Raw genomic sequence first — 13,280 nt, 5'->3', positions numbered from 1 at the left:
GTCCACTCACTATGAAGCTAGCCAGGAGGTGATTAGCTTAGCTTAGCATAAAGACTTCAAGCAGGGGGAAACAGTTAGACTGCCTCTGTCCATAGTTATATACCTAACCTTTTAAAGCTCACTAATGAACACAGTGTATTTAGTTTGTTTGAAACACCAATAAGCACCAGGAGTTTTTGAATCACAAAACAAATCCGTTATGGGCGATGATTCAGAGGTCTGGAACCAGGATAAACAGAAATGAGCATTAGTCACGAACAGTTTGAATTGCAAAATCATGCTTGTGCTTTATAAAAGTTTTTTTTTTTAAAAGATACTAAATTTGGAGAAGATCTTAGATGTGAGACAGGAGCACTGGATGTAGTCTGATCAGTTTGGATGCCTAAATCATGACTTAAATTATAATTTGCCTCCCTGCTTTTAAGGAAAGAGCCTGAGTCCCAGTGTGAGTGACCACTGCCAGGAGCTCAGACACAGAGCAGACAAAAGCTCTGCGCGCTTTCTACACCAGACCTTGTAGGGTAGACATTTCTTATCCTTTCTCTGGGGTTGTGTAAATATGGGCTCCTTGACCAAAATGTGTCTGCTGCACACACACTCTGACACATACTCTCACTCTCTCTTTCACTGACCCCAGTGTTGTGGGGTTACACACACACACAATGGTTTCACTCAGAGTGAGCCAACCAACCAGCTTACTAGCTATCCAGCTAATTCCAGTAGCTACAGTCAGTCTCCTGCATGCGTGAAGCATTAACCACACGGAGGGGGGTCAATATTTGCTATCCCAAAACTTGGACCTGTGCCGACAGAGTCGGAGGGGGTTTTGTTTTCATGTCGCCATGTCTGTTCGTTTGTCTGTTAGCAGGCTGCCTCAAAAAATTAATTTAAAACAACCTTTGTTGAATAGTCGGTTATAATTGGGTAAAGTGATGAGCATGGCTTCATATTTCAAAGCAAATAACTTCTTAAAAGGATTACGTGACAACTACCAACCTTGTGAGCTGATCATGTAAAATGCCATACAGTCATTTCAAAGAAAGTCGCTCACCAAGCACATAGGCCAACTTTTTTTTTGTCTCTTCCTAGTTTGCTTCCACCTTGTTTGCCATGCATCATGCCCTTTCAACAGTTTTTCATCGCTGTTACAATGGTCCTGTCAACACACTTACAATGGTGTTTTATGGGGCCTCAGTAGATTCTTTTTTTGATGCAATACTGCGATTAGCTACTGGGAAAAATTGGCAACAAGGCTGTGTTGTTGTGCCATATCGAGCTCTCTACATACAGCCACCGTAATGTTCAGCAAATTAAGGGAAGAGGAAAATGTTCTATAATGGGCCGAATCATACACGGTGTTCATTTCCAGTCCGGACATAACTACTTTGTTTGTTTTCTACACACTGCACAGGAAGTAAAATCTTTCTAAAGTGCCCTGGGAACACCTTAAATCTACCTTGAACCTGCACTAAATCAATATATTTATATAATGGCTCTGTGTAATGTGAAATGAGCTGCTCATAGTGATTAACCCCCAATTCTGCACTTCCCCTCAGCTCTAGAGAGCTTTTTAGCATCTTTCAGCTCATTGTTTTGGTTTTACAGCTCGCAACTTTACTGTTCTTATTCAGTCTCACGTCTTTCTCTTATCAATCCTGTTAACACTTGCAACAGGCAGCTGTTTCATCAAAACAGTTCAGATACGTCAACCATATGCTACCTGCCCAACAGCAAACGCCGGACAGATAAAGTTGGCTGCAAACTGGTGAACATATCGAAGCATTTAGCTGATAAAGAGCCAATATTTGCCTGAGGAGTTGGTCTAGACCAAAAAAACAGTTAAAATTAGAGAGATTACTTTCAAGTGGGCATTCAAATGAACACTTGTTACAAATGTAGCTCCTGGATGTGTACATAAGCAACTGTTTGCCAACACACTCACCATATCAACTTTGTAGGATAATAATGTGTCAATGTTGGGTTTACATCTTGTTCCACAGCCCCAAAGTGGTAAAAAAAAAAAAAAAAATGTATTATTGCTCCTCTGAAACACGATGCTGATTGGCCTGATAGTGCTACGATATTCCACTAAAGTGTTTAACAATGGCTGTAATCTGAACACATCTCCTGTATCTCACCCCATGTTAGGCACAGTGATGTAAATGTTGGACTGGTATGTCTTAACAGCTACATTGTGTTGTTGGATGTCTCGCCTGAGTGAAATCTAGCTCACAATGCTTTTGGATGAAATGCAATCCCCTACCTGAGATCAGTACAAAAGGCCAGAATGAATAGCGCTCAATTAGCGAGACACGAGGAAAAAAAACCCACTATGACAGGATTAACTCTGCACATCAGTGATGAATCTCATCTAGACACCAAAGTCACAGCTCTGTCTGCCTCAGTTTTATTTATTTCAGCTGACTAATCTGTCGGGTCGTACCTCCCAGCAGTTCCAAAATCTACTAAGAGGGGCTCAAACACATCCTTATCTAAAAAAAAAAAAAAAAATAGGTTATAGCAGCTATATCAGAGCATAAAAAAGCATTCAGCAATTCCCCTGCTCTCATACTACCACAAAGACACATTTTTAGAGGCTGTTCATGGCTCTTCCTGCTCCTATGATGTATCAGATAATGCAGTTTCATCTTGGCACTCTTCTATTCATTAAGCTGAAATCTTTTTAACTTTCAGCACCTGGCAGATCTCAGTACCGTCTTTTTCGAAATAACAAAATACAGGAAGCCAGTGTTTCAATGCCAGGTTCCCTGTGGCTGCTCATCTTGGGTGAGCCAGCCAGGAGTCATGGTGGCCGCCAGGCAAACCGCCACTCATGCCGCCTTGGTTACGTAAGGGAAGAGATCAAACTACGTCACTAAAGAGGAAAGAGAGATTTGGAGAGAAAAGGGAGAGGGGTACTGCACGAGAAGTGATTTATAAGTGAATTAAAGTGAATTATAAATAAGGTTACAACTTCTTCAGCCTTTTTATCTCCCTCTGTCTCCCTCCCATTCTTTGCCCCTTCTTCTCTCATTTCTCTCCTTCTTTTCACCCTTCACACCCTGTCCGCCTTCCCTCAGGGCTCCAGTGTGTACTCCAGACAACATTGGACTTGGCGTGTCCTCAAAGGCTGTCAAATACGGCGCTGGGTGCAAATGACAGTACACTCACTGCGACTGGGGGCCTGTCAGTCTGTCAGTCTGTGTGTGTGTCTGTGTGTGTGTGTGTGTGTGAGTCAGAGGGCAAACTAGCTAATCTCCTGGCAGATCCACTGGCAGTCCATCCGAACAAGGTGAACAAGAGGTGGGAAATGTGCTCGGACATCTAGCTGCCAAGGTGTCTTCTTAAATGCCAGGATGAATGTCAGGGAATTAAACAGGACTCTCTGTTCCCTCACAATGTTTTTGTGTCTCCAGGCACCATTTATTGTAAATATTACTCATTATTGCTGTTAACAGGGATGCAATCCTCATATTCTGGCAATACTTATGCTTATTTTTATTTTATGATTTTGTACAAAACATATCTTTGATTTTGGACTGTCGGTCAGACGAAGCAAGATATCTGAAGATGTCACCTTGGGCTCCTCTATTATGGACATTTTTTTTTACTATTTTCTGACATTTACAAACTAAACAATTAATCAATGCATCAAAAATTAATAGAGATTATTCAACAATGTTGTAGTTGTAGCCCCTCTGGCCATAAAAACTAGGTAACTGAACTGAATACGATGTTTTCACACAGAAATTCAAAACAAAAACAGCCAAAAACCTAAATTACACAAATTATATTACATGTGCATGTAAATATTGACACTGTGTACACACCTGCACAGGTTTACTGATCTGACAGGATTGTATTGGTGGTGCATTGTGTCTTAAATAATCAAAGTGCGATGACAAAGCAGTGTATGGTCATTAAGGGTGACTTCAACAGTAAAAAAGTAAAGCTGGAGGTGTTTTCCTTCACACTGTTGGCTGCACCCTTTTCTTTTGTAAGGAACAAGCTCTCTCAGACAATTGAGTGTGAACCAGCTGCACATTTTAGGACCTGCAGCTTGCAAAAAAAAAAACCCAGTTTTGAGTTTTGGCCAATCTGGAGAGGCCAAAGTAAAGGTTGCAAGCTGGAGATTTATTAAATCTTCAAACCACTTTAAATCAGTGAAATATTTTAATCTTGAAAGCTCAAAACAAGGCTGTTGCTATGCCATATGTATTTGCAACAGAAGAAATATGTTACAATACTCGTTTTCAGGCCAGCATCAGTTTCAGCTGATGTCTGGCGAGTTAACCCTCCAACCACTTTGCAGAGGTTTTGACACTGCTGCTTTTTATGTTAGCTGAAGATTAAGTGGTTTGCATTGTATTCACAGGTTCAGAAAGTGTGTGCGGTGGCCAGCAGGAAGAAAGTGAGAAAGAAACTGCAGGACACTAAAAGATACATTTCTTTTGGCATTTAGCACTCAGCAGGTGTTGATTTCAGACTCTTGACTTCATATGTTGTACAAGTCTATATTTTACATACAATACAATACAATACAGAGTCTCTCCTTACCTATCTGCAGCAGCACGGGCGTCACCAGCGCCGTCTCCATGGCGTAGCAGAACTCCCTGCCGAACATCACGGCCCCGTGCATCACCCATCTCTTCAAGGAGATGCCTTCGATCGATCCTTCGCTCGCCGACTCTTCCCCTCCTCGACCTCCTCGACCTCCTCCCCCTCCCCCCGTTCCATCCGTCTCGCCTCCTGCTCCTCCTTTCTCCTCTTCCGAGCCTGATGCTGTAGAGTTTTTGGCATTAACCCCGCCCACCAGAGATCCGACCTGCATGGCGTCAGCCTCTGTGTTCTGGGGAGGCATGGTCGAGGGCATGCACGCGATGAGAAAAACAAGCGCACCCCTTCTAACACGCTGACAAATCTGAAAACAACTGCCTGTAGCTACAAAAGAAAAAGCAATACCACTTCCCTGCTTCCACAAACTCGTGTCAAGCTTATTTTAGTTCCTTAAAAACTAGAAATGACTTCCTGGAAGTAACTTAATTAAAATCAATACAAGCTACAAATTGTAACTTTCTATAGTAACTTGCTGTTTAGACAGTAGTTACATTTATTACTGCTTGAAGACTAATCACCAGTCAAAGGTGTTCTATAAATGGAGTGCTAATACAACTAAAATAAAAACTAAAAACACACAAACTTATAACAGATAGTGTCCCACCTTGCTAAAACTGGATCCTGCTAAAGTAAAAAGGCTGTGGATACTAAAGAAAAGAAACTAATCTATTTATCTATTTCAGACCTGCATATGTTAAAAAAAAAAAAAAATCAGTTGTCCTCTTAACAAGTTGTCCTAAAGAGAACTTGTCCTCCAAAAACACTGCAGCTTGAAATTCAACACGTTTTAATCCTCCTCCCTCCTCCTTGTTTTCCCCCCAGAGTCGAAAAAAATAATAAAATCAGCTTTCCAAAGACTCGTAGAAAACCCCAGAAATAAAAGGAAGCAGTTGAATTTTCACAGGAAGAGTGAGACATACATTCCAGGAGTGAGTTTGTGCGTTTGCTTTTTTTTCTGTGTGTGTGCGTGTGTGTGTCAGGTGTGCGAGATCCTGCCTGAAAAACTCTATTTGGTATGTCAGTGTTTACATGCCTGTGCGTGAATGTGGGGTGCGTGTGTTTGTGTGTGTGAGTGTGTATATGTGTATGTGTGGTGTGTGTGTTTATGGCTTATTTGTCATTGAGGTTTTTCCCTCTTTTTTTTGTCTACTGTCTATTACAAGAAGTAAAAATCCATATAGAAGACCATTCAGTAAATTCCAGAGTCATTTTGTGTATGGAGGGCTGGATGGAGGGCTGGATGGAGGGCTGGTTGACGGAGTGGGCTGGGGCGAGGGAGAGGCCGCAGGTGGAGGGGGGAGGAGGAGGGCAGGAAGCGAAGGTGGGCGGAGCTCCTCGTAAAATCCCCATCGATTGGCTGATCAATCTGAAGGGAAAACACCAACCAGTAGGTGAGGAAGGTGGAAGCAGGTCCCATTGGTCAGAAGGAGAGAGAAAGACCGTAGAGTGGGTTGAGAAGAGAAGGGGAGAGAGAGAAAAGAAAGAAAAGACAACAGAGTTAGTCATAGCAATTAACTTTCAAACATGTATTCATATTTAAATCAGGGCATAATAACTTTGCTGCATACATATGTTTTTCCTGTCATGCAAGTATCTCTGGTGTGTCATATGTCAAAATGTTATATTACAGTAGGTACATACTCGGTGTAGGTGAGTGGCCACACCCGTACCACACACCAAACACATCATACAGACAAGAGGAGAAATATTCAGGGAGTGAATGTGATAAAAATCACTGTTTTTCTGAAGTTTTGACACACTTTGACGTGAGGAAATAGGACAGTGGCAAATCCACAGAAGATGTCATGCAGATTTAAATAAAAAACACTTGGTTTGGGTGTTTTGACTTGAATCATGCGCCTCCTTTATGTGTTTCCCTTGCTTGCTAAAAATTTTTTATAGCTTTTCTGAACAGGCACACGCAAAGGCAGGGAGAGAAGCTGGCTGTCATAGATAGAAGTGAGATGCAATAATCCTTCAAATGGGGATAATGGTGCACATTTTTGGACAGTTTCTCCTCAAAGTCATTCATAGTGTTGCACTCGGTTGTACACATTTAACATGTACACACTGATGTTTTGTTTTTCCTTGATTTTACTAAGGATAACCAATTTCACTGTGAAGTTTTCATTAGAACTTCTTTCTTTAAAAAAAAATAGTCTATAAAAACTCAAAACCCAACATTCCCCATCTACCATCAACCCATGTGGTAATTTCAAATTGTGACAACTGAGTTATTTGTCTGTATGTCCACTTGTTTCTGACACAGGGCCAATATCTGTTTATGAATGGATAGTGGAGAGTCTCCAGGAATATAAGAATCCTGGAGACTATAATATATATATATATATACTAATAGTGCTACTGTTATTATTCCTTGTGCCTTGTCTTCCTTTGATTTGGGGATAATCATGTTTTCCATTTTCTGAACTACAGTTCCCATAATGCTTTAAGGGGTGTAAACAGAAAAGTTACTGAATCCATGGCAGTGTTATACTTCCTATGAGCTACAACTATATTGTTTAAATTTTGGCAAATTGGCACCATAAATTTATGCCAAATTAACTTTTATGAGCTCCTGCTTGCTATGTACCCATGTATGTACAGACAACTATCACTGGATTTATGGCTGTTTATATATGTGATGCATATCAGAGATGATGATATCCTCACAAAGTGTAAGTCACACTGAATATAAAAATATATGTATCGTGTCTGTGTGTTCAGATTTGACTGCATTATGACTCCAAGAAGAAGTGCAAGTTTGAGCACCACAAACAAGATTCCAGTCACCTCCACTGTATCGGGCAGAAGGTAGAAATCTCAGATATGTTTACACAACTTGAAAATGTACGACAAAAGCAAACACCGACGGACAATCTCAATGAACTGGTAAATCCAGAAACAGGATTGTTATAGTTTGGATAAAAAGCTTCAAGAATATATGGATTTATTAGCAATAGAGCAAGCAGGATACACACTCCAACAAAATCACATGTGGACAAAGTAAACTGCGAACACATGTAAAGACATACAGTATATTATCATTAAAGGAGAAAGAGCTGCAAGTGCAAAGCCTGATTTGATTCAGGAAAGAGGATATGGACATAATATATCTGTGGAAATCAGGAAACGTGAATTAAAAAAAAAATTGAAAAATATAAAAATCTGCCTGACAAGACGCTACTAGAGTGTTTGAGACTACCAACACACTGATACCACAAGTCCTTGCCAACACACACACGTATTCTCTCAGATGAAAAGAGTCCATTTTTAAACAGTGTAATTGGTTTGAGCACATGATTCATCCTCGCACACACACTCGGACAGTTTTTGAAAGTGGACGGGAGGGATGAAAGCATGCAATGTATTTTATTAGCTGAAACGTTTTCAAACTGTGCTACTGTTTTACAGAGACAACAAACAGAGGGCTTGTGTGTGTGGTGAGAAGAAATGAGAGATATGTGGATAGAAAAAAAAAGAGAGAGAGAGAAACAGAGAGGAGTGTAAGGAGTAGAGGCCCTCAGCTAGTAACACACCTCATAGAGAGAGAGAAAACAAGACTGCATGGACATTCATCACGATTTCCCACAGAGTTAAATTCCAAAGTGTGTGTTTTTGTGTGCAGCAGGCAACCGGATTATAACCCATGCAGGCGGCATGTTTCGTCACAACCAAACACACACTAATGCTGGCCACGTGAACGACACACACACACACACAACATAACAGTGCTAAGACCTTTATCAAGCCTCTTAGTGAGAGATTGAGAAAAAAAAAATAGAGAGGGAGTGAGAGAGGTGAGGAAAGGAAGGGGTACGGACAGGTGGAAGGTGGGAGGAAAAAAAAAAGAGATCTGAGGGAAAACAGAGTTTGGAGAGGGTGAAAACAAGTCCGACAGAGGAAGATGAGAAGAGACAGACAGATGGACGAGGACGAAGGTCGAAAATATTTGTCTCTTTGCCCGTTTCTTACTTTCTCTGGTTCCTCTCTTCATCTCTCCATTTTCAGTGCTCTCACATGTCCACATTAACATTCATGATGCACTCAAGATGGTCATGAATATTTCATCCTCACAACACACACACACACACACGCACACACACACAGCCCCCTCCTCACCTGACCTCACAGGCTGCAGCAGATTACATAACAGCCCTTCTCCTCTACAAACACATACATATATAACAAACACACGCTAATTATCTGCTAAATTCTTTTAAAATTAGCGGACGCCCACAGAAAGAATACCACAGCCAGCGATGTCAGAGAGAGAACATTTGGTCCAGAAACGACACAAAAGCCTCTGAGGCGAGACATGTCATAACAACAACAACAAAATGCCCAGATCTGGTTAACCAGCGATATTTCTTTTTGATGGGAACATAAATTAATGGTTAAACTGGGAATGATGCAAACAGAGTGGAGATGCTGAAATCATGTTCTTGATCAGCGTCGCCTTTTTTGAATGATACACATATTCGATTTGGAAAGTTTCATACAAGGATTTGATTGCACGAACAAGTAACAGTCTTAACCAAATCTGTTGTTGTGTCTCTTATGTATTAGCATGCTGTACATCCCGGTCACATAGGCGACCATGTGACTCTCTAAAAAGATAATTAACTAGCAATGTTTGAAACACCCAGAGTGACATTTAAAAACACTTACTGCTGTTCTGATAAGATTTTATAACCATGTAGATCATCCCTCCGGATTTTTCAAACATCGGAGGTTAATTGTCTTTCAGAGAAACTGATGGTTACCTCTGTGACCTGAATGTATACTAATGCATGAGAGGCACAAACTGGGGCTACTGTAGGTCTCAACAATAATATGCATCAAGCAAAGGCTTAAAGAGAAGTCTATCCTTTATTATTCACTTTATTCACCTGATCCTTGATTGACAGCTATCTCCATTAGCCACTCCTCCAACGTTCACATTTTTTATTAATTTGATTTTCTGGCTCTAGAAACTTTGCACAGATTTTCACAGAATTTCCAGAAAATCAGCAAAAGAAATTTCAAATTAGTGCTCGTTTCTATCCACTGCTTTTTTGCAAATAGCTGTAGTTGGTAAATCAATATAAAAAGCTGGTAATTCTGTTTTTCCAGTCAGGGCTTTTAAACCATTTCAGAGGAGGCGGGAAGCTTTTGGTCTGAAAAATGAGGCCAATGCAGAAGTGACTTAAACCTGAATTCTCTCTAATGGCCAGCAGGGGACGACGCAACTGGTTGCAAAAAGAAGTCCGACTGTATGTAAGTCTATGAGAAAATGACATTGGTGCCTTGGTTACGTACGTTACGTAATGTAAACCCAGATTAGAATAGGAATATAGGGGTAGCTGTTGCTATTTTAGTGTTAATTGTAACAGCAGCATTATCACAGTTAACAATAGATTGTAAATGCACCGTGCTAACCAAACCACTAATGCTAGCATTAGGGTTAGCTCCACCCTCTCATCCATATATGGTCACTTCTGGCTCCACAAAGATTGGATGTTTTTGTCTGCTGCTATTTTTCATCTCTTCAGTGGAGCGGAAACATAAGTGGACATCTAAGTCACATGCTTCATGTGTGTCATAATTTATTCACTAAGACTGTTTCCATTGTACTTTACTTGTATCAATACACCAGGTTTTCCACCTCAGCCAAGCATAAAAGTATCGTAATATTATATTTCTCAATCTTTTTGAATTTTGAATTTTGAATTATGATAGCATATTTCACTACACAAATAAAGCATTAAAAGTATAGACACCTGCTGTGGAGAATGCATAGTAAGCCAGATGACTCAATAAGCCAATAAAACTATGAACAGCACAAGTTGTCGAGGTGCAAACCAAAAAAAAAAGAGGACCTGAATACATTTGAATACATCTGTAAACATAATACAACATAGAGTGACTTATTCATCTATTCTGACAATGAAACATTTGCGTCTGAGGGCCCTATTCAGGGTTATTTTAAGAGCAACCCATCAAGTTTGAGTACTTGGGTTCAGTCTGAAAGTGTGTCACGTATGTGTGCTATGTAAATATGTGGATTCGTGCTTTAAATATGTACAGTATGTAACTAAAGTAGTGTGTGATTTTTTTAAAGAAAGAAAGTAGAAGGTCAAAGTTAACAAGCACGGCTGACGAAACAAGTAAAGGTGTTGCTATCCATCCTTGCATCTCTTTCTCTCAGCTGACAGCACTATCTGGCCTGCATCTGTAATTCTCAGTCCTGCAAAACACACACACACACACACACACACACACACACACACACACACATACAAAGCAGTGAATGCTATCTGATTATAGGTCCGTACACATGTAGCACCAGTCCAGTCAGCTGTCCTATTGTTTCTGTGTGTTTGTGCATGTGTGTGTGTGTGTCTGTAACATGAGCTCAGCTTATACAGAATTACTTTTCAGCTTTTCTGGGAGCCAACATAAACAACGAACACGTCTCACGTGAGAGCGAAGAGGGAACAAGTAAAGGTAAGGTTGGGGTTGGAGCAAAGAACGAATTAAGGAGGAAAGAGGGACATGTTTGAAAAAATTATGAATAAGGAAAAAAGAAGTAGGATAGGTGGGAAGACGGACAGAATGAGGCAAATTAGGTGGCGATGAGCACGACACAAATTAAATTAAGTCAAATATTTGACAAAAGACAAGACAAAGACTTGAAAATGTTATTATCCTCAGATGCACAGAGACAGAAGAAGAGAGGAAAACAAGAACAGGAGGGAGGGGAAGGAGATGCCTGTAAAGTTCAAGGTCACGGACAAATTAAGAATCTGTCGTCTACTGTGTCTCACAGATCAACACACGCACATACACACAAGCTTTCTGAATCTGCAAAGACACACACTAAACACACGCAACCCAGGTCTATTTTAGTGAGTGTTTATTCTTGTGCCACAGACCAGATTACCTGTGACCCAGGCATGAAATCAGGGCAAGCATCCACCATCTTAACTTCCCTGCTCCTTCTTCTTTGAGCCCTAACTCTGTCTCTCTTACATGAAGGTAACATGAGAAAACAGACAGCCCCATGTTGTCTGCTGCAAGCCTGATCATGTATGGACCATAGTGCCAATGTGCAAATTAGCAGTGACTTGAACTGTAAAATACTTTGCTCTTGTGCAACCCCTTGGCTATCCTATGGATCTGTTACAAACAAGAAATACGAAGTTGGGCAACAGAGTGGAGCTGGGGAGGAACAAGCAACCACAATGGTTGAAACCAACAACCTGACTTACCTGTCAATCAAGGCAAACATGTCTCAAAGAAACCTATATTTAAAAACTTAAAAGGAGTGCTGTTTTGAGGTATTGTTTCTCCACAACAAAACCAAACTTCTGTGTCATGATGTTTACTTTCTCTAGCTTTGAATCTCTGCTGGAAGCAGTATATTTAGGAATTTATTGATAAAGCGGTAACGTTTGAAACACACTGACAACATATTCTTTTGTCTATTCTGTACACACGACATCTATTGCATGTCTGCCCGTCCTGGAAGAGGGATCCCTCCTCTGTTGCTCTTCCTGGGGTTTCCTCCATGTTTTTCCCCCCGTTAAAAAGTTTTTTCCTTCTGCGAATTGAGAGTTTACGATTAGAGCGTGTTGTATGTTGTCGCTTGAGGTAAATTTGTGATATTGGGCTGCTATATGAATAAAATTGACTTGATTTGACTTGACTTAACCATAGAGAAGCATGTAATGCTGCAGGAAAATTTTTGAGGAGTTTCAGGTTTTGACCTGGGTTATTATTGAAATGCTTTGTAACTGCTGCCAAACAGTTACAAAGGTGCAGCATAGGAGTGCTGAAATGATCAGGTAATTAGTCAATTAGCATAAAATACATTGAAAATAATTCTGTTTATCAATTCCAGTAAAAATATCAAATTGTTGCTACTGTGCTGTGAGAATTTGCTGCTTTTCTCAAAATGCGATGGGTATTTTTCATTGTTTGATGACCACGCGATGAATCTGGAACATAATTAATCATGAAAATCCTTAGACCCAGCCCTAGGTGTATGTTTATGTATCCGTGTGTCTAATTAAACCCCATCACCATTCCAGCATGTTGTATCTGTACATTCATTTCGGTGTCACATACACTGCGAACATGACGCACAACATAGCACTGACCCATATAGAGCTGGATATACATTACAAGGCTGAGGACCTCTGGATCAAGTTCACATACTGCTGGATGTTTGTGTGTTTCTGTGTATGTGTGTGTAAAAAAAGAAAGAAAGAAAGAGGGACAACGAATGAATGATAATAAAGAGAATGTGTTTTTTTTACTGAGAGAGAAACAAGACTACAATTTTTGACCTGATCTGGTGCTTTATTTGGTTCAATTTGAGAGTTTTTGTGAGATTAATTGCCCGTGAAATCTAAGACGTCCCTTCAGGTAGAACTGAAAAAAGGGGAAATAATGTAATTTGGTTATATAAACTGCCACTGGGAGCTATTAGATGTCAATATCACATTATGTGCTGCACTCTATTAATAATTAGGACAGGAGCCAGTTCATTTCAACAAAAAGCTGCTTTTCATTCACTGATGATCACGACGTAGACGGATGGGCTGTGACCGGACATAAAAATTGGCTCAAGTCAAGTGTGAGTACAGAACAAACCTCGTGAAATAATGTGACTCAAG

The 13,280-nt window shown here is 40.3% G+C and overlaps 1 protein-coding gene across 2 annotated transcripts in view; it reads right to left on the bottom strand.

The window, feature by feature from the left end:
• Window positions 1-13,280, bottom strand: part of LOC137198851 (solute carrier family 45 member 4) — a 62,024-nt gene that overhangs the window by 34,712 nt on the left and 14,032 nt on the right. For both annotated transcript variants that reach the window (XM_067612832.1, XM_067612834.1), the window contains exon 3: window positions 4,558-5,983. In XM_067612832.1, coding sequence (XP_067468933.1) covers window positions 4,558-4,873 — 316 coding nt within the window. In that variant the 5' untranslated portion in view covers window positions 4,874-5,983. The remainder of the gene's footprint in view (window positions 1-4,557; window positions 5,984-13,280) is intronic.

The sequence above is a fragment of the Thunnus thynnus genome, chromosome 15 (assembly GCF_963924715.1).
Source record: "Thunnus thynnus chromosome 15, fThuThy2.1, whole genome shotgun sequence".
In the NCBI taxonomy this organism is placed as follows: domain Eukaryota; kingdom Metazoa; phylum Chordata; class Actinopteri; order Scombriformes; family Scombridae; genus Thunnus; species Thunnus thynnus.
This window is presented reverse-complemented; position numbering and strand designations above follow the sequence as displayed.